The sequence below is a fragment of the Bison bison genome, unplaced genomic scaffold (assembly GCF_000754665.1).
Source record: "Bison bison bison isolate TAMUID 2011002044 unplaced genomic scaffold, Bison_UMD1.0 scf7180017864100, whole genome shotgun sequence".
Classification (NCBI taxonomy): Eukaryota; Metazoa; Chordata; class Mammalia; order Artiodactyla; family Bovidae; genus Bison; species Bison bison.
In genome coordinates this window covers 627,199-647,548 of record NW_011494672.1, presented here as the reverse complement: position 1 = coordinate 647,548, position 20,350 = coordinate 627,199, and the positions used below count along the sequence as shown (strand labels likewise).

The following is a 20,350-nucleotide window of genomic DNA, read 5'->3' as shown; positions in this document are numbered from 1 at the left end:
GAAGTAAAACAATCCTGCCAGCAAAAAGCAACAAAATCCCTTCCAAATATATGAAGAGAGAAGAGCGAGAACACAATATATTAGTGAGTCAGTACTACACATAGACATGTGTCTACAGATAGGATGAAAGTACCTACCAAGTCTCGACAGAATTTCACACCAACAGTGAAGTGGAAGACAGAACAATTACAACTTATCTTAATTCCAGGAAAGACAAATGCATGTACCTGCTGTGTCTTTGTATACCCAGAGAGCCCTAAGCTCCTTCTGGAGCTAAGTATCTAAGGATCAGAAGTCTGGAGACCTTGCACTCTGATGCCTGGTGAAATCTGAGAGACACTAGATTAGATGCACATAAGGTCAGGGCTGCTTATAGACGCAAATGTGAAACCACGGTTCTTTCAGTGCACTCCGTTTCTCTCCTGGCCCACCCTCAGTTCTCCCCAGTGTTTATTCAGGACTAAAAATCTTCACCACCCAGAGGGCTCAAGGTAAGATAACAAGGGAGAGGTCATCTGAGAGTTTTGCTCAGTGGACAGTTTACTGACACCAATTTGCATGTAGAACTACTTTCTGCTCCTGAAGATCTAGTGATCAGACATGGTGCCATGAGTTGGCAGAGCCGGATCTGAAATTCAGGTCTCTGTGAGGCTCAAGCCCAGATGCCTTCCCAGTGCCTTGTCCCAGACTAGCCAGAATTTAGGAATGAAGTATCTGGTTGACCAAAAAGTTCATTTGGATTTTTCTGTACCATCTTATGGAAAAACCCGAATGACTTTTTTTGGTTAACCCAATATCTGTTGTTTAGAAGCAGATGAGGTGCTAAGATAATCAAGTGCTGACCAAATAGGAAATAAAAGAGATGTGGGACAATAGAGGAAATGTGGGGAAAGGAGTTTCTTCCTTTGACTTGGCCTGAGACCTTGGGCCACACTTGTGTATCTCCTGTCTCTGCAGAGGGTTACCGTTACTTTAGGTAATTGTCACTTTCTCTCCTTACTTCCTCGGCTTTCTCATTTCTTTTTCTTCTCAATTCTTTTTTCTTCCATTTCTTTGGTCTACCCATCGCCTCCCAGGGGCCCCTTTGGATGTTGCTCAGCTTCATTGGCGGACCTTTGGACCAAGAAGGTAGTACGTGTTGAAAATAATCTCACATGGGGGTTTTACAGAAGGGAAAGCAAAGATAAAAACAGTGGAACTAGTTCTTGCAGCCCTGCTCCTCCCACTCACGTATGACCATTCATTCCAGGCCAGCATTTTGCTGTCATGTACAGAGCTGTATTGGGTACAATTTTCTTCTGTCACTTGGCTTATCACATGACCTTACTTTATAAATCAAATCAAGTCTGATTCCAAACTGCCAATTGCCAAGGGCTGAGATATTAAAATTCCCTCATGAGTGGGCTTCCTCCTGCCCAGCTCCAGTCCTCGGGAGCCTTGTACAATCTACAGCATTCAGGGAGGGCCCCTGCACTGCTCAGTGTCCAAACCCACGTTACTCCTAGAAGCTGAATAGCTCAACTGTTTCATAAATGGTGGGATCTTGGAAATGTGGGGAAGCCTCATGCCTAAGGTTCTACCCAGAGGGGCACCACCCCAGGTATTGTCCCAAAGTGATGCTCACCCAAGGCAACTGTTAGGGAACAGAGGCCTTTCCCTTACTGGGACCTACCCGCTCACTCCCACCTCCCAGTCGTGGATGGTCATTTTCTCTCCATCACTCTTTGGACTGGCCAAGCCTAATCCCTCAAACAAGAAGGATTTAGAGTACCTAATTCCCAAAGCCTTGAGGGAGGGTTGCCAGGTGACCCCTGCCCTCTCTCTTGCAACCATGAGCCCCAAATAGGAGAACACAAAAATCTGACTACCTCCTTGGAACAGTAAGAGGGGAAAATACAATAAAAATAAGCATGTGAATATGAAGAAGGAAATGGCAACTCACTCCAGTGGTCTCGCCTGGGAAATCCCATGGACAAAGGAGCCTGGCAGGCTACAGTCCGTGAGGTTGCACAGTCAGACATGACTGAGCACACGCACACAAATGTCTTAGTAAATTAACCTGCTGTATGGTGCCGAGTAAAGTTTACCATTCTGAACAAAATGAGAGTTTTATCAAGTTTTTTACACAGGTGACTTTTTCAAGGCTCTCATTTTCCTGCTACGTTTTGGAGCCATAGATCCAACCTTACCCACAGGCACGTCACTGACATATTTAATCAGCATAAACCTAGTCACACAGTTTCTAACAAATGGCCAAAATGCGGTTGCATTTTTTCTTGATCGTTGAAGACTACAAATAAAGGTTGAAGGATTTAATTATGTTCATGAAACTCTTCTCCTAAAGTAGTCAAGATACCTTGTGGATTTTAAGGATTAACTTCATTTATGTGTAGATTTCACCTTCAAAAAAGGCTTTCTCTTCAACTTATGAGCTTTTTAGTCCATACTGTAATAAACACATCATACTTTTCCCCATAAGTTATGGGGAACAGCTCTAGCAAAGTCCCTGACTGGCAGAGTTCCTATGCTAGAGAGAGAAAAGCTTTTAAGTTGCAAAATCTCTTCCATAGCATTTCTACGTGTAAGGAAGCCCCAGGAGAGCCCCAGAAGCATCGGACTTAGTCTAAAGTGGGGTCAGATGAGATAGTGTTACCCAGGTGAGAGTGGTGATGATTAACTCCAAAACATTATTGCCTGCCCATTCTGCAAAGTCTCTGACTTTACTGAGCACCCGATCTCACATAGGGTAAAATAAAATTGTGCACAGGAAAGCCTTCCTGGACCCAACAGCCACTGCCAACACACCAAAAACCAGTTTACATGGCTCCAGGGTACGCTACACTTCCTCTACTGTTGACTTACTGCACTTTATTATAAGAGCTTTAAAAAATATATATGTGTATATATATATGTAATCTGTCTTTTCAACTAGATCAAAATCACCATGAACTCATAATTAGTGCTCATTAGGTATTTGCTGGATGAATGGATAAACAGCAGAATGAAATAGAACAACAGCAGTGAAACAAAACACTATAAAATAAAGCAAAATGTGGTAAATGCTACAAAAGAATAATAAGGGGACTACAATAGGATTCAAAGGGCTCCCAGGGGACATCAGTGGTAAAGAACTCACCTGCCAATGCAGAAGGCATCAAAGACTTGGGTTCGATCCCTGGGTCAGGAAGATCTCCTGGAGGAGGGCATGGCAATTCACCCCAGTACTCTTGCCTGGAGAATCCCATGGACAGAGGAGCTTGGTGGGCCACAGTCCATGGGGTCACAGAGAGTCAGACATGACTGAAAAGACTTAGCACACACATATGATAGGATTCATACTGGTTTCTTGAAGGAGTATTTGAGATAGGACATGAAAAATCAATGGAATTTTACAGCCAGAGATAGGTGGGAAGGCTTTCTAGGCTTTCCATACATCATGAGTGAGATGGCATCGGGAAATAGTGAGTGGCATGATTTGGCTTGACTGTTGGGGCATCATGGGAGATGCAGCTGGAAGATGGATTAGGACTAGGTAATGTCAGTCTGAGAAGCTTTGTTCTTTGCCATTCTTTAGAGGGTGGGGACACTGAGAGTGTTCTGAGCAGGAAATCTACATGATGAAGATAACAGTCTGCAAGATAAATAACAGCAAGATATTCCCTGCAGGCAGTGAAACCACATTCTGAAATATTTCCATTATACTGGACTCTGTTGAAATAGTCTTAGCTTGGGGTGAAATGTATTACCTTTTACTCAGTTCTCTCCAGTAAGTTAACCTTAATACCATGTAAAGCATGGAACTATTTTTGCAATCGACCTTGAAGGGGTGGATAATTCCCAGAGGTACTACCTCAGTATGAGGAGGTAACTGTTCTGCTGCTGGTGCTGCTACTGCTAAGTCGTGTCCAACTCTGTGCGACCCCATATACGGCAACCCACAAGGCTCCCCCATCCCTGGGATTCTCCAGGCAAGAACACTGGAGCAGGTTGCCATTTCCTTCTCCAATGAAAGTGAAAAGTGAAAGTAAAGTCGCTCAGTCGTGTTCGACTCTTAGTGACCCCACGGACTGCAGCCTACCAGGCTCCTCAGTCCATGGGATTTTCCAGGCAAGAGTACTGGAGTGGGGTGCCATTGCCTTCTCCGGTAACTGTTCTGGGACTCGGTTATTGATAGTATTGGAGCTATTGAAGACATACGCCTCTGTGAGTGTAGGATTTGGTATAGCACACACACAGCTTCCTCACTGAGCTCATATGTTGTCAGCTGCAGCAACTGGTAAGTAACCCCCAATGTTTTCTTGCTCTTTAGGTGTTGGTACCAAGAACACACTTGGTTCCAACACAAGTGTCTTCACACAGACTCGTGCCTGTGCCCTCTCTCAAACCATGAAAAAGGACGTGGATTAACTTCTAGTCCTCCTTCTGGTGTGTAGGTGAAAAAGAAGGCCAACTCTCTGCTACAGAATTTTAGTTGAATAAATTTTACTATGGCAATCCTCAGAAATAATAGACAAAGAATGCAAGGAAAATTGCACTAGAAGAGTTGCCTTGCAAGTGTTTGGGATAAATGCACAGATGTGTACAGATACACACAAATGCACACTAACACACTCACACAGACAACCTATTTACAAGACATTTCCTGTATTCACCCACTGCTGCTACTGCTGCTGCTAAGTCGCTTCAGTTGTGTCTGACTCTGTGCGACCCCATAGACGGAAGCCCACCAGGCTCCCCCGTCCCTGGGATTCTCCAGGCAAGAACACTGGAGTGGGTTGCCATTTCCTTCTCCAATGCATGAAAGTGAAAAGTCAAAGTGAAGTCACTCAGTCATGTCCGACCTTCAGCGACCCCATGGACTGCAGCCATCCAGGCTCCTCCATTCACAGGATTTTCCAAGCAAGAGTACTGGAGTAGGATGCCAAAAAGAATGCAAGGAAAATTGCACTAGAAGAGTTGCCTTGCAAGTGTTCGCGATAAATGCACAGCTGTGTACAGATACACACAAATGCACACTAACACACCCACACAGACAACCTATTAACAAGACATTTCCTGTATTCACCCACTAGTGGTTGCCAATGATCTTTAAGTTCAGAAAAGCCTTGCAGGATTAGAGCAGGGAGGCAACAATTTAGCTTCTTCTCTTCAGTAGTGGGAGAAGCAACCAAGTGGAGCTGGCAAAGCTATGTGCCTGGAGCCCCAGGGCGCAGGTTCAGGACCTGGCTCTGCTACTTGGCACCTGAGCTTGAACAAGCAAACTTCTCTCTCTGGAAAATAAGGACAACATGCCTCTCAGAGTTTTGTAAGAGTCAAGTGAAAATTATTTATTACAGTCCTTTCTAAATTAAAAGTGGGTTACTTTTAGGGACAGCCCTGGCGGTCCAGTGGTTAAGACTCCACACTCCAGACTCCACACCCCACACTGCAGGCAACAGGTTCTATCCCTGGTCAGGGAACTAAGCTCTCATATGCCTTGTGGTGCAGCCAAAAATTTTTTAAAGAGTAGGTTATTTTTAGACATACAAATTTCTGCAATTGCCCAAAAGCTGTGTCACCACAGGCATATTAACCTCTGTCATTCAATCACTCTTTTATCTGAGGTATATGGATGAAGGTGTTTTCTCAAGGCTGACAAAAACACTGGCTAGAAGGACCAATCTTTACAGGCTTTTTGACATGCTTAGAGCTGGAGCTTGGATTTGTTTATTGAGGCAAGTGTCTGTGACTAGCTTTGTCTTTATAAACCATTTTCATCATATATCCTAGGTTTCCCTCAACTGTTGCATCCTGAGAAATCTTTTATACAAAGGGGAAAATACTTATTTAACCCCCAACACTCCCCATGGAGGGGACTATGGAAAGGCCTTAAAGATTTTGGAATTTTTCCTAAAGGCAGCAAAAAGGTACTGATAGCTTTTGACCAGAGATTCAACATGGTCATCTAGCAGTCACACTCCTGGGTATATATCTGGACAAAATTGTAATTGAAAAAGATACATGCATCCCTACATTCATAGCAGCACAATTTACAATAGCCAAAATATGCAAACAACCTAAATGTCCACCAATAGATGAATGGATAGAGAAAATGTGGTGTGTCCCTATATATATAATGGAATACTACTCAGCCATAAAAAGAGGAAAATAATGTCATTTGCAGCAACATGGATGGATGTAGAGATTATCACCCTAAGTGAAGTAAGTCAGACAGAGAAAGACAGATATCATAGATATCACCCATATGTGGAATCTCAAATACAACACAAATGAACTTATCAGTGAAATGGAAACAGACTCACAGAGATGGAAAAGAGACTTGCACTTGCCAAGAGGGAGGAGGTGAGTGAGGGAAGGACTGGGCATTTGGGGTTGGCAGGTGCAAACTATTATGTATAGGATGGCGGCTTCCCTGTTGGCTCACTGGTAAAGAGTCCGCCTGCCAATGCAGGAGACGTGGGTTTGATCCCTAGTCTGGGAAGGTGCCACATGCCTCAGGGAAACTAAGCAAGTACTCCACAGGAGAAGCCACCACAGCAAGAAGCCTGAGTACATAACCGGAGAGTAGCCCTCACTCACCGCAACCAGGGCAGAGCCCAGGCAGCAACAAAGACCCAGTGCAGCCTGAATACATACATAAAAAATTTAAAAAACGATTATGTACGGGATGGATAAATAGTAAGGTCCTCCCATATAGCACAGAGAACTATACTCAATATCCTGTGAGAAATGATAATTGAAAAGAATATATATATATATATGTATAACTGAGTCACTTTGCCGTACAACAGAAATTAACATGACATTTTAAACCAACTATACTTCAGGAACATAGATTTTTTTAAAAAAAAGATTCAACATAGTCAAAGACTGTTTAAGCAAAACGGAAAAGAATCTTTGCAGGAGAATTTGCTGCCAAGGAAGAATTAACATGATCTGGTCACTGGTGTCAGGATCAAGGAGAAGGAAGCTTTCATCTTAAAATTTTATTTGGTGGTCATTTTGTTTCATTAACGTTGTTGCATGATTTTCTTAAAAATAGAATTTTACTCTAGTTGAATATCACAATCCGACAAAATTAAGTTTCAGATCAAAACTGCTTATGCATAAGTGCTTTTATGTTATAATAATTCTTTCTCATTAACAGCCAGGAGGCAAGCTTATAACAGCCTTCTCTAATTGATGAAATTTGTTTTCCCGAAGCGATGTGGTTTGCCTGGAAAACCACATTCACAGAAAAGATGAATGGAAAATAATCAGGAGATTATAGAGTTTGATTTGGCCTCTACATCATTGGCTTATTGTATGTGACATCATCCAATAATCACTCTATTATTAGGTCAGGCAGAAAACCCAACTTAGAGCAGAAATATCTGCAGTTGTGCCTCTAAGATCCCAATGTTGCATGAAAGTGGAGGCTCAGACAGTACCTGTTTTGCTTCTGAGATCAGTACAGCAGACCATTGCCTCAGAGAACAACATCTAAAAGTTATCTTAAGTTCTTGCCATCTGGGTTGCAAATGGTTCTCTTTTCCCTGTGTCTAGTGCCAAGGTCCTCTGGGAAGAACAGATTCTGAGATGCCCTCATGTGAGTTCCCTCGAGAAAATGATAACAGCCCTGAGAAGGGGAGGTAACCTTAAGGAATCATATGAGGTGGGAGCAGAAGAAATGGCCAGGAAACAGGTCTCTGAGCAGCTTCCACTCGAGTAGTTCTGGGCTTCCCCAGGAGCTCTGTAACTTCAGCCCAGGGTTCTCTCACTTCCACTCACAAAAGTACACTCAGAAAGGAGTGAAATCAAGCACAAATAATCAAGCACATTGGAAGAACAGGGTGCAATGACAAAGCATGTCTAAAGGTCAAATATTTGTTCAATTTGTACAGAAAATTAAGCTGGAGAGAGTGAGCTAATTATAATTTCAGACTGATGGCCAAAATCATTGGAAAATGTGATATCTAAATCCAGCCAACAAGAAGCAGGCATTTGCATCTTTTTGACCACTCTCTGAGTATATGGAAACCACAGTTTATTCCTTTACAGTATTTTCCCAGTTATTTGTGAAGCAGTCTGTTTTCTTGCAACCTTCTAAGAATCTTCCATCCATCCACTTAAGGCCCAAATGAAATGATTTATCTCTGGATTTCCTCTGCATACTTTTGAACTATCCCACTTTACAGATGATAGTTAGCAGAGGCAAATTACTATGTACAGGATGGGGGCTTCCCTGGTGGCTCACGGGTAAAGAATCCACCTGCCAATGCAGGACACACAGGTTTGACCCCTAGTCTGGGCAGATCCCACATGCCTTCCCAGAAGTCTTCCTTTTCTCTCCTTCTCCTCTGTTGTTTAGGTTCATTTTCATCTATCTTTGTGTTTCCTCTCACAAGTGTGGAAATAATCCTTCCTTCAGAGGAGAAGTCAAAATTAAGGCAGCTCGAGAAGCGTCTGCCTCAGGTCTGAAGGGAGCAGGGAGGCACTGATTTGGCAAGTAAGGCTCAGGGGACAGTGAACGGTACATCTTCCAAAGTACATGAGCGTACATACTTGATTTCATTTTATCCCCCCTCCCACTATCGTGGGGTGAACTAATTCACCAATTGCTAATCCAACTGGATGCAGATAAAGCAGAAGATCTTATTGAAGGGACTGCCCCAGGCCTTTGTGAAAGCAAAACAAAACAAATTCCCCTCAAAGGAAGGGGCTAGTTGAGGGTGGGAATTGATGAGCAGGAAGCAAAATATTCCCATGTGACACTTTCCCCCTTGTCATTTTAAGCCAACTATTTCATGGAAAATTCTACTGCCTGTGCACCTGTCTTGCTGTAGGTTCGATCACTGTATGACACTCACGCAACAAGCTTCTCCGTAGCACCCCATTTACAACTCCAGAAGAGCTGGGTTGGCCTTCCAGGAGGTCCAAAACCTCAAGATGCCAAAGTCACGCCCACATGGAATCCCAAGGCACAGAGCTGTCACTTCCTACTTCACACAACTAAGAGCCAAGAGGGAATGCTTTCCTTTTCTTTGCATCCAAGGGAGGAGCTGCATTCAGGAATGGGGCAGTGATCTGCGGAAGGGAGGAGAGTTGAACGCATTTAGTTATACACCCAGTGATCCCACAATTAACCAGTTTAAGGAGAGGCTACTCAGGCATCTTCCATCCTCAAATTGTCTCTTTAAAACAGTGCTCCAAGACTCAAAATAGTCCACGCAGCCTTGAGTATCGGGGTTTAAAAGAATGGAAGATAAAAAGAAAATAACTGGAGAGGAAGCAGCCTGTGGTGGGGAGAATGAAACCACAAAACCATTTTAAGCGCGGCGCTCCCCTCCTCCATGGGGACCACAAATTGTTTTAGCCTGTGATCACACTCAGCCCCCGGGCTCCCAGGAGGACTTCCATGCTGGCCCAGCCCTGTGTGGCCAGGACTGTCTGGGAGGGGTGTTTAGGAAAAGAGCGGGAGCTCTAACTTCAGTCCTCTCTCCAGTCTGAAGGAAACACAGCTCTGATCCATTCAGGTACAAAAGAGTTAAAAAAAAAAAAAAGGACATTTTGGATACAGCTGGAAACCATTAACAACTCTGAGAGCATCTCAGTAACCCAGTTAGAGGATGGGTGGCCTGGCAGAGATCCGGAATCTATGTTTGTAATCACTGACTCTTACCACTGGGCGGGGCTTTCTTTCCACCGCCCACCCAGTGGAGACATCATGGCCATCTTCAACTGTCCAGTCCCTGCCTGCCCCTTCCTTCAAGGGCAACTTCATTTACTAGAAAGTTCTTTTTAGCAAAAAAAAGAAGACTCCATAGAAACCTCCCCTTCAGTTCTTGCTCAGTCCTACTTGTGACTTGCCTCCAAATGCTCTGCCAGGCAGCTCTCGCATCTGGTGGTTTCCAGTTCCCTCCTGCTTACTCTTTGAACGGTTGTTTGTGTTTCAGAATCTCTTCTAGAGAATACATTCCTAGCTCCTGGGCATCCTCTAGGAGGCCTTTTCATCCAGGAGTTTTGGAGGGAAATTTTTTTCAGGGAAGACACAGCCACACCCCCCTTTTAGGTACTTCCAATACAGCATCTACACCATCTTATCCCTAAGCAAGTTTGGGGCTCCAGCAGCCTTGCCAACTGACTACTGCTAGGCTGGCTATGGCGTCACGAGGCCCAAGAGGAGGGAGGCTGAATGAATGGGCTTCCCCAGGATGCCCAATAGGGCAGTCCCCAGCTTTCCACTGAGCCTTGAGGAAGAGGAGGAAAGATGACTCCTACCTTGACCCTGGAGCTAGGACCCAGCCTCAAGGACCAAGACAAAAGATCACTTTCATTACCTATCTCCCCAGGTCAAAAACTCTCCAACGAGTCCCACCTCGTTCACAGAACACACGCACTCAAGCTGCCTCCTCCTGCCTGGCCCTGCCCATCCCTGTGCTCCCCGCAGCTGGGGTCTCGGCTGCAGTAGGCCCACCTTTTCCTAGCCAGTCCCGCCGCAAAGCCCATGCTCTCTAACTCGCCCTTCCCGAATACCTTTCCTTCCTCCTGCGAGGTTTTCTGAGCATTTCCTCTTTTCCTGGGCTAGCTCCGGAGCATCTGAAAAAGCAGTATTCTCCAGCTGTGGACTCACACTGACATTTCTGGCCACTGGAGTTGGGTCTTTTCCCAGAGTTCTCTACTCCAATTAATTAATTGTTCGATTAAGCACAGGAATGAGCCTCTTGTTCTTGCTCTCAGCAGGTTAAATGCAACGGACAGAGATTGCTCTTTTGGCCTGAGGAACGTCCTAATTACCTCTCTGCTTTCATTATACAGAGGGGATCCAGGATCAGCCCAGGTTCTGGCTTTTAGAGATCAAGTAAATGAATAATTATAACCTAACAGTCACCCCATATATAAGCTGCTACCACAAGGTGTAATCTTGACTTCATTTTGCATTCCCAGCTGTGCCTCAGATCAGTTGTGATGTGAGAGCTGGGAAGATAACGAACGTCGAGTTCATTGTGAAGTGTCCACCAGGATGCCAAGACCCCAGGTACCACGTTTACGGCGCTGACGTCTACGCTTCCTATTCCAGCGTGTGCGGCGCTGCAGTTCACAGGTAGGCAACGCTGAGTTACTTAAGAACGAGCCGCCAGGGTGTGGGCGGGGAGCCCCGGGCGCAGGGCTGCCTGATTAGCAAACAAAAATGGACAACTCTAAATGAGCATTCTGTGTTTTATCTAGCAGCCCCATCCCAGAGGATGACCCAGAACCTGTTCATGGCCCTGGATCTCCTTGCAAATCTCTCTAGAAAGAACTGACTTCTCTTTACACATGAGTGAGAGGGGAGGAGAATCCTACTCTTTTGTGCTCACAACGAAGAAACCAAAGTTCTTGATGATGTAAAAAAATATTTTCTACCTGTATGTGCTGAGCAAGGAAATAATAGGGACGTGACTAAGGAAGGCCCAGAGGTTTAGAGAAGAAATGTCACAGCTCTCGTTGATGGCTGGAGACAAATGGGAACCGGAAACAGTGAAAAGGAGGGGGACAGTGGTCCTGACTGGTCAGCTGTTGGTTTGGGATCCAGGAAGAAGGAAGCATGACTGTGTCACTGCCTAAATGAGGCAGGCAGGCATGACCTTTGCAGAAGCCTCACACCTCTTTCACTTAGGCGTGGAGTCAAAACACAGGGGAAGGTATGTTTACTGAATATGTTTGATAATAAGGCTGGTGGGTGGATGTCCAGCTCTCTACCTGTGTTGTCTAATTCAGCCCCCACAACTCCCCTGTGTGCTATCTACCACTGTTATCCACCTCTTAAAGGTGAAGAGAGGTTGAATAGCCTTTCTAAAGCCACATCATTGAAAAGTATCAGAATGGGGATTCAAACTCAAATCAGTACTCCCGCTTCTATTCACTACCCAGCACTGCTTTGAGATGCAGCTCTAAAGTTTGGGCTTGGCTGCCAGATACTGGCTGAAGTTTCTTACTTATTCAAGCCTGTGGCATCTTTTCGCTTTTCTTTATTTGCAAGCCAGTCACTTGATCCTTCAGTTGTATCTCTGCCAGAGAGAGGAGGGACTAAAATTCATTCCCTTTCAAGGTCTCTAGGCAGTAGCCTCGCTAAAATTTGCAGAAGCAATGAAAAAAATCTCTGCCTAAAATAAGACTTAAGAGTTACTAATAGACTTTGTCAGCCATACTCCTTTTCCCATCGGCACACAGAGATGAAGAGCTACCTGGTTTTTCAATGGGAGAGGGAACACAAAAGCTCTGCTGCTGCTGCTGCTGCTGCTAAGTCGCTTCAGTCGTGTCCGACTCTGTGCGACCCTATAGACGGCAGCCCACCAGGCTCCCCCGTCCCTGGGATGCTCCAGGCAAGAACACTGGAGTGGGTTGCTATTTCCTTCTTCAATACAAAAGCTCTACTAAGGATAAATAGAGGAACATTAAAGAAACAAACACCAAATTCTACTTCTTAACTCCAAACTATGAAATAAAAATATTTTGCTTTCACACTGACATCAATTTTGTGCAGCAAGGCAATATGCAAATCTACACGTGAATACACACACACTTATGCTTGCCCCCACAGGATCACTTGTTCAAACACTCATGCCTCCTACCTGTGTTTGAACACACATATGTGCTCACACACATGCTAACACATGTGTGCATGCCCTCACAGCTCCACCAACACCATCAGCACACTCTGGTTTGTGTTTGTGTAGACACTGATATCTTCTGTAGAGGCTGAGCCTATCCTAGGCCTGCTTGTATTTTTCCGGGTTGACACTTGATTCCTCTGGCATTTGCTGTCTATCTCTTGCCTTTCCTTGTTTCCTGTGCAATACAGAGCCACACGAGTTCATATGAGCTCACAAGATGTCTTCATAATGACAGTAACCCCTTACACAGAGATCCTCTCCCTTGCATCACCTCAGCCCTACGAGGCTGCTGTTAACATTCTCAGAAGTGGATGTCAAAAGTGTCTGACTCTGCAACCCCATGGACTGTAGCCCACCAGGCTCCTCCATCCATGGGATTATCCAGGCAAGAATACTGGAGTGGGTTGCCATTCTCTTCTCCAGGGGATTATCCCAACCCAGGGATCAAAACAGGGCCTCCTGCATTGCAAGCAGATTCTTTACCATCTGAGCTACCAGGGAAGCCCAGAGGGAGGCATAGAGAGGTTAATTAAATTGCTAGTTATTTCCAGGATTAGAACTTGTATCCCCTGGCTTCCAGCCCAGAGCCCAGGTGATACATTTAGATAAGAACTGAGGGGTCCCAGCATTGCTTAATGTACAACATGAGGACATGATGAAGTTATAGACTTTGGAGTAGTTAGAGTTGGGAAAGGCTTTATGCCAGATGAACACACCTCTAGGGAGGAAATAGGAATGGCATTGACAAGAACCAGGACTCAGCAATATCAGCATTTGGGGTGGAGCCTAGGAACTTGCTGAGAAGAATATAGATGAGGGTAGAGGGACTGCAGAAAAGAGCTTCGCTGTTTCAAAAAAGATTTGCTGCTAGAGCAACTGAATGCCTCATGACTTCTTGGACCAATGGCTGATATAGTAGGAGATTGGAAAGAAGGAATCACTACCCATAAGGAGGATGTATAGAAGTCTTAAGGGAAAAGAGATAGGAATTTTGGATTATATCAGTTCCGTTTTTTACAAACAGAACAGGTCTCTTTTCAGAAGGAAGGATTAAAGTCAGAGGATAAGAGTGGGAAATGCATAAGGGACCATCCATCACTGTCCTGCCAGAGGCCCATGCAGTCAGAACTGGGAAACTGGAGAGGGCATACTTTGGTTTAGAAATTCAGATTTAGCTTAAAGGGTTTAATTTTCATATAATGTATGATAATCAGATGCCTTATCATGAGTGATCCCCTTGATCTTTCAAACCAAAGAGATAATGAACATATATGAGGCATCACATTCAGGCTCAGTCTTGGCCTGAACTAACTTCTGTGTTTAAAGTGGGACCAAAGCCTGGGAGAGGGGAAGAGTTCTGAGATGGGACAATAAAGAGGCCATCTTCCTGCTAAGCATGGATTTCTGACCAGATGCCATCTTGAGAATGGCAGCCAGCAAAACCTGACCTCGTGGTGGACAGCCCCTTTCCTCCAGGCCACGATGCTGACCCTCAGCTTATCGTAGTGTCCGGAGGGTCAGGGAGGAGGTGACCCTCAAGGCCATGTTCAGCATCATGCAGGGTGTCTGAGGAATGCAAAGGAGTAGAACTGGTTTTGCTCTTTCAGAGAATGTGTATGAAGTGTCTCCGCCTCAATGAGGATACAGGTGAGGTTTTATTGACATAAGTTCTCCAAACTTCCTTGGTTCTGAGCCCCTAAGTGTGTCCCAAGTGCAACCACAGGCCTTCAGGCTCTCCCCCTCCTCTGGTGTCTCCTGTGGTGGTCTAGCATCCCGTGCATTCCTCCCCTGGGACAGCTGTCACCTCCTCGAGTTGACAGACCACTCCCTACCCTATGCCTCCTCCAGAAGGATATCTGGAAATACGCACATCAGATCTCTCTCTTAAGGCAACAGGAAAATCTCATGAGAAGACAAGAGTTCTTTGTCCATGCCTTTCCCAAAGTCTGGGTTTGGAGTCCTCTATAACCGCAACAAGGGATCTCCACCTCCCAGTCCAGCCTAAGGACCCCCAGGCCTTCCCCCATTCCCTTTTTAAAAGCCTGAGCAAAGCGAAACTCGGCACCTCTTCCTCTGAGTGGCAGCTACAGTGCTTCTGACTTTTAAAACAAGAATGACTGCTTGCACATTTCCTCAGTACAATGGAATATAAATCCAGGGACAGAAAAATTTCCCCCAGGAGAAAATAAAAAGAGCTATTTCTATTTCTATTTACTAGTTATGAATAAGGAACCATGGGATAATTGGGATAATTTTTTAAAAAATAATTTCAATTGTCAGCCCATGCCAGTGGTGTGCTGGTCAGTGTTTACCAATTAACCCTCTTAAAAGGAGGAGGGGGTAGATGCTGATTTGTCAACGTCTGTAATATAATCACCCACTGTGGCTGATTTCAAGCTACCATTGTGAAATGAACCCCTTGGCACCATCCCGAACCTAACAACCAGCTTTCACAAGTCAGCATGAGGGGCATCCACACAGAGACAGGCCTTCGAACACAGAAGCAAAACTAGTGTCGTCCCATAAGAAGATTTCCATTCCATTTGAGACAGAAAGTTAACTCAAGGAATTAATAAAAATAAAATCAGAGTCATCATGGAAAGACAAGATTCAAAGGCATTGTTAGGAAGTGAAGTGAGTGAAAGTCGCTCAGTAGTGTCTGACTCTTTGCTACCCCTTGAACTGTAACCCACAAGCGTCCTCTGTCTATGGAATTCTCTAGGCAAGAAAACTGGAGTGGGTTGCCGTGCCCTTCTCCAGGGGATCTTCCCAAAAGCAGGGATCAAACCCATCTCTCCGGCGTCTCCTGAACTGCAGGCAGATTCCTCACCATCTGAGCCATGGAAGTGGTGTAGCAACGTCATGGAGAAGGAGGCACTGGGGAGACTCCCAGGTTCTCCAGAGCAGAGAGCAGCAACAGAAATGTGGGAGTGGGAATCCTGTGGTTTGTCAGCAAAGCTGGGACTGGCCTTGCTGCAGCTGGGAGAGTGAGGGGCCCTGACTGAGAGCGCCCCAGAGAAGGGCGGGCAGGGTTGCAATGCTGTGAAGGCGAGATGGGGGCTTGATGTGCGGAGAAGCCTGTAGCTTTTGAACTCTGAGAGGCAACTGTGACCATGTGGGGCAAACCTAAGATTCCAGGTCACTTAGATTTGGGTTCACATCCCTCCCTTGCAATTGAGAAGTTACAAATCTGGAGTCACAAGACCCTTCGACCTTCCTAACCCTATCTCTGTAAAGTGGGAATGACAGCATTCCCTCTGCTCCACAGCCAGTAGGTTTGCTGGGAGAACTCAGTGAGATACCGTAAGTGGGAATGATTCAAAAGCAATTAAGGATTTTATATGTCAAGTATTATTATCACTTTCTTTCCTTTTGAGCTGTTAGGAAGTTGAGTGTTGAGAGTTGTTGACTCACCATGGAGGTGGGAGGGAAGGAAATGGCAGCACTCGATCCTGTACAGAAGGAAGGGTGTTGATAGGAACAAATCTAAGGACTTTTTCATTCCCCCATCCTGTCAATTACAGATGCCCAAGGGAGCCATGTTAGGCTCTGGGGCAAGGAAATGACTTACTGGAGCCCCTGCTTTAGTGGAAGCAAAGAGGTAAATATGTCAGTTACTGTCATATCAGGATGTAAAACCTCCAAAATCCTAGAAATTAAAACAATTTCCAACCTTTGGGGACTCTTTTAAATGAGTTTAGTTTAGCTTACACACCTTCCCTTGCCCAAAATAAAAGGAATAATGTGCTTTTAAAAATATTGTACCACCCTTTCAAATAGTTGAAATCATCCTGTGATGTCACACAAAACCAAACTGGAAATTGTCAGGAAAGAGGTTTTACATCAGGGAGAACTAGTAGCAATTAAGACATCAAAGAGAAACTTGTGAAGGAAAAAGAAATAAATAAAAAAGGATTAAATTAAATAATCATTTTTATATATATACATATGCATACATATATATGTATTGATGCTTTTGAACTGTGATGTTGGAGAAGACTCTTGAGAGTCCCTTGGACTGCAAGGAGTTTCAACCAGTCCATTCTAAATGAGATCAGTCCTGGGTGTTCTTTGGAAGGAATGATGCTAAAGCTGAAACTCCAGTGCTTTGGCCACCTCATGCGAAGAGTTGACTCATTGGAAAAGACTCTGATGCTGGGAGGGATTGGGGGCAGGAGGAGAAGGGGACGACAGAGGATGAGATGGCTGGATGGCACCACTGACTCGATGGACGTGAGTCTGAGTGAACTCTGGGAGTTGGTGATGGACAGGGAGGCCTGGCGTGCTGCGATTCATGGGGTCGCAAAGAGTTGGACAAGACTGAGTGACTGAACTGAACTGAACTGAACTGATATGTGTGTGTGTGTATATATATATATAAATATATATATAAGAAACTAAAAAGAAGAAATCTGAAGCATGATCAGGTCCTGTAATATGAAAGAGAAGGACATTAGACCTGGAGGTCAGCTGCCAGGCCATGTGATGGAAGCACCATACATGGGGTTGGGCTGCAAGGTGAAGGTTTTCTTGCTCTTCCTGCTTTCATATCTCTAAATAAAGATGGTGGCTGAATATCACTAATGAACATAGATGCAAAAATACTCAACAAAACACTAGCAAACTGAATCAAATAATACATTAAAAAGATCATCCACCATGATCAAGTGGGATTTATCACAGGGGTGTAAAGATTCTTCAGTATCCTCAAATCAACTGGTATGATGCACCATAGTAACAAACTGAATAATAAAAATCAGTATGATTGTCTCAATAGATGCAAAAAAAGCTTTTGACAAAATTCAACACACATTTATGATAAAAACTCTCCAGAGAGGGGGAAAAGAAGGAAAGTACCTCAACATTTCTGGCTCAATCTGCCTGCAATGAGGGAGACCTGGGTTTGATCCCTGGGTTGGGAAGATCCCCTGGAGAAGGGAAAGGCTACCCACTCCAGTATTCTGGCCTGGAGAATCCCATGGACTGCATAGTTCATAGGGCCGCAAAGAGAAAGAAAACCAGCAGTGGTGGAAGGGTGGGATGAATTGAAAAAGTAGCACTGATATACATACATGTATATTTATACACACACATACACACACACTGTCGTCTGTAAGATAGCTAGTGGGAAGTTTCTTTATAGCACAGGGAGCCAAGCCTGGTGCTCTGTGAATTCCTAGAGAGGTGTGATGGGGGGAGAGGTGGGGAGGGAGGCTCAAGAGGTAAGGTATATACACACACACACACACACGTATATACATATATAATTATGACTGATTTTCATTTTGTATGGCAGAAACCAATACAACATTATAAAGCTATTTTTCTCCAATTAAAAAAAAATTTGGAGACTTCCCTGGTGGTCCAGTGGTTAAGACTTCAGCTTCCAATGCAAGGGATGCAGGTTTGATCCCTGGTCAGGGACCTGGGATCCCACAGGCCTTGTGGCCAAAAGATCAAAACATAATAAAACAGAAATAATAATATAACAAAATCAATAAAGACTTTTTTTTTTCAATAAAGACTTTAAAAAATAAATTTGTAGCTGATTCATGTTGATGTATGGCAGAAACCAACACAATATTATAATTATCTTCCAATTAAAATTTTTTTTAAAGTCAATGGGAAAAAATGGTTAAAGATTTATAAAACTAAAAGAATAGCATGTGAAAATAAAGTTAAGAACCAACCTTATAGAGAAAAAGAAAAACAGCTGGAGGGATTAGGCTCCCCAAGTTCTGACTATACTACAAAATGACAGTAATCAAAAAAGTATGTTACTGGAGCAAAAACAGAAATATAAATCAATGGAATAGGCTAGAAAACCCAGAAATAGACCCATGCATTTATGGTCAATTAATTTAGCAGGCAAGAATATACAATGGAGAAAAGACAGTCTCTTCAATAAGAGCTGGGAAAACTAAATAGCTATGTATAAAATAATGAAGTTAGAACAAATATTCTTTAACACAAAAGTAAACTCAAAGTGGTTCAAAGAGCTAAAAGGCTAGACACTATAAAATTCTTAAAGGGAACCATAGACAGAACACTCTTTGCAGCAATATCTTTTTTGGATCCACCTCCTGGAGTTACAAAAACAAAAGCAAAAATAAACATACAAAGGCTAACTAAATTTAAAAGCTTTTGCACAGCAAAGGAAACCATAAACAGAATGAAAAGACAACCCATAGAATGGGAGAAAATATTTGCAAACAAAGCTACTGACAAGGTGTTAATCTCCAAAATATAAAAATGACTCATGTATCTCTATGTCAAAGAAACAAACAACTCAATCCAAAAATGAGTAGAAGATCTAAATAGACATTTCTCCAAAGAAGACATGCAGATAGCCAAAAAGTACCTGAAGTGAGGTGAAGTGAAGTGAAGTCGCTCAGTCGTATCCGACTCTTTGCGACCCCATGGACTGTAGCCTACTACGCTCCTCTGTCCATGGGATTTTCCAGGCAAGAGTACTGGAATGGGTTGCCATTTCCTTCTCCAGAGGATCTTCCTGACCCAGGGATCGAACCCAGGTCTCCCGCTTTACCATCTGAGCCACCAGGGAAGATATTTAAATCACTAATTATCAGAAAAATGCAAATCAAAACAATAATGAGGTATCTACACTGGTCAGAATGGCCATCATCAAAAAGTCTACAAACCATAAACACTGGTGGAGAAAAGGAAACACTCCCACACTGTTGATGGGAATGTAAATTGATACAACCACTATGGAGAACAGTTTGGAGGTTCCTTAAAAAAGTAAAAATGAACTATAATGCGATCCAGCGATCTCACTCCTGGGCATGTATCTGGAGAAAACCGTAATTCAAAAAGACACATGCACTCTAGTGTTCATTGCAGCACTATGTACTACAGCCAGGATATGGAAGCAACCTAAATATCCACTGGCAGAAGGGTAAAGAAGATACGGTACCTATATACAATGAATACTAGTCACTAAAAAGAATGAAATAATACCATTTGCAGCAACATGGATGGACTTAGAATGAATGGACATACATTCACTTATATTAGACTTACAGGACTCACAGGAGTGAAGTCAGACAAAGAGAAATATTGTAAGATATCCCTTATATGCAAATTCTAAAAAGAAATTATACAAATGAACTTATTTACAAAAAAAAAATTCACAGAAACAAGTCACAGATTTCAAAAACAAATTTATGGTTATCAAGGGGAAAACACGGGTCGGGGGGGTGTATAAATTAGGAACTTGCGATTAATATACACACTGCTGCTGCTGCTGCTAAGTCGCTTCAGTCGTGTCTGACTCTGTGCGACCCAACAGACGGTAGCCCACCAGGCTTCCCCGTCCCTGGGATTCTCCAGGCAAGAACACTGGAGTGGGTTGCCATTTCCTTCTCCAATGCATGGAAGTGAAAAGTGAAAGTGAAATCGCTCAGTCGTGTCCGACTCTAGCCACCCCATGGACTGCAGCCCGCCAGGCTCCTCCGTCCACGGGATTTTCCAGGCGAGAGTCCTGGAGTGGGGTGCCATTGCCTTCTCCGAATACACACACTACTGTATACAAAACAGATAACCAACAAGAACCTACTGTGGGCTTCCCAGGTGGTGCTAGTGGTAAAGATCCTGCCTGCCAATGGAGAAGATGTAAGAGACATGGGTTCATCCCTGAGTCAGGAAAAGCCCCTAGAGGAGGGCACAGCAACCCACTCCAGTGTTTTTGCCTG

General features: G+C 44.0%; 1 protein-coding gene across 2 annotated transcripts in view; it reads left to right on the top strand.

Moving 5' to 3' along the window:
• VIT (vitrin) overlaps window positions 1–20,350 on the top strand; it is a 125,627-nt gene that overhangs the window by 41,246 nt on the left and 64,031 nt on the right. For both annotated transcript variants that reach the window (XM_010838615.1, XM_010838614.1), the window contains exon 4: window positions 10,927–11,083. In XM_010838615.1, the coding sequence (XP_010836917.1) occupies window positions 10,927–11,083 (157 nt within the window). The remainder of the gene's footprint in view (window positions 1–10,926; window positions 11,084–20,350) is intronic.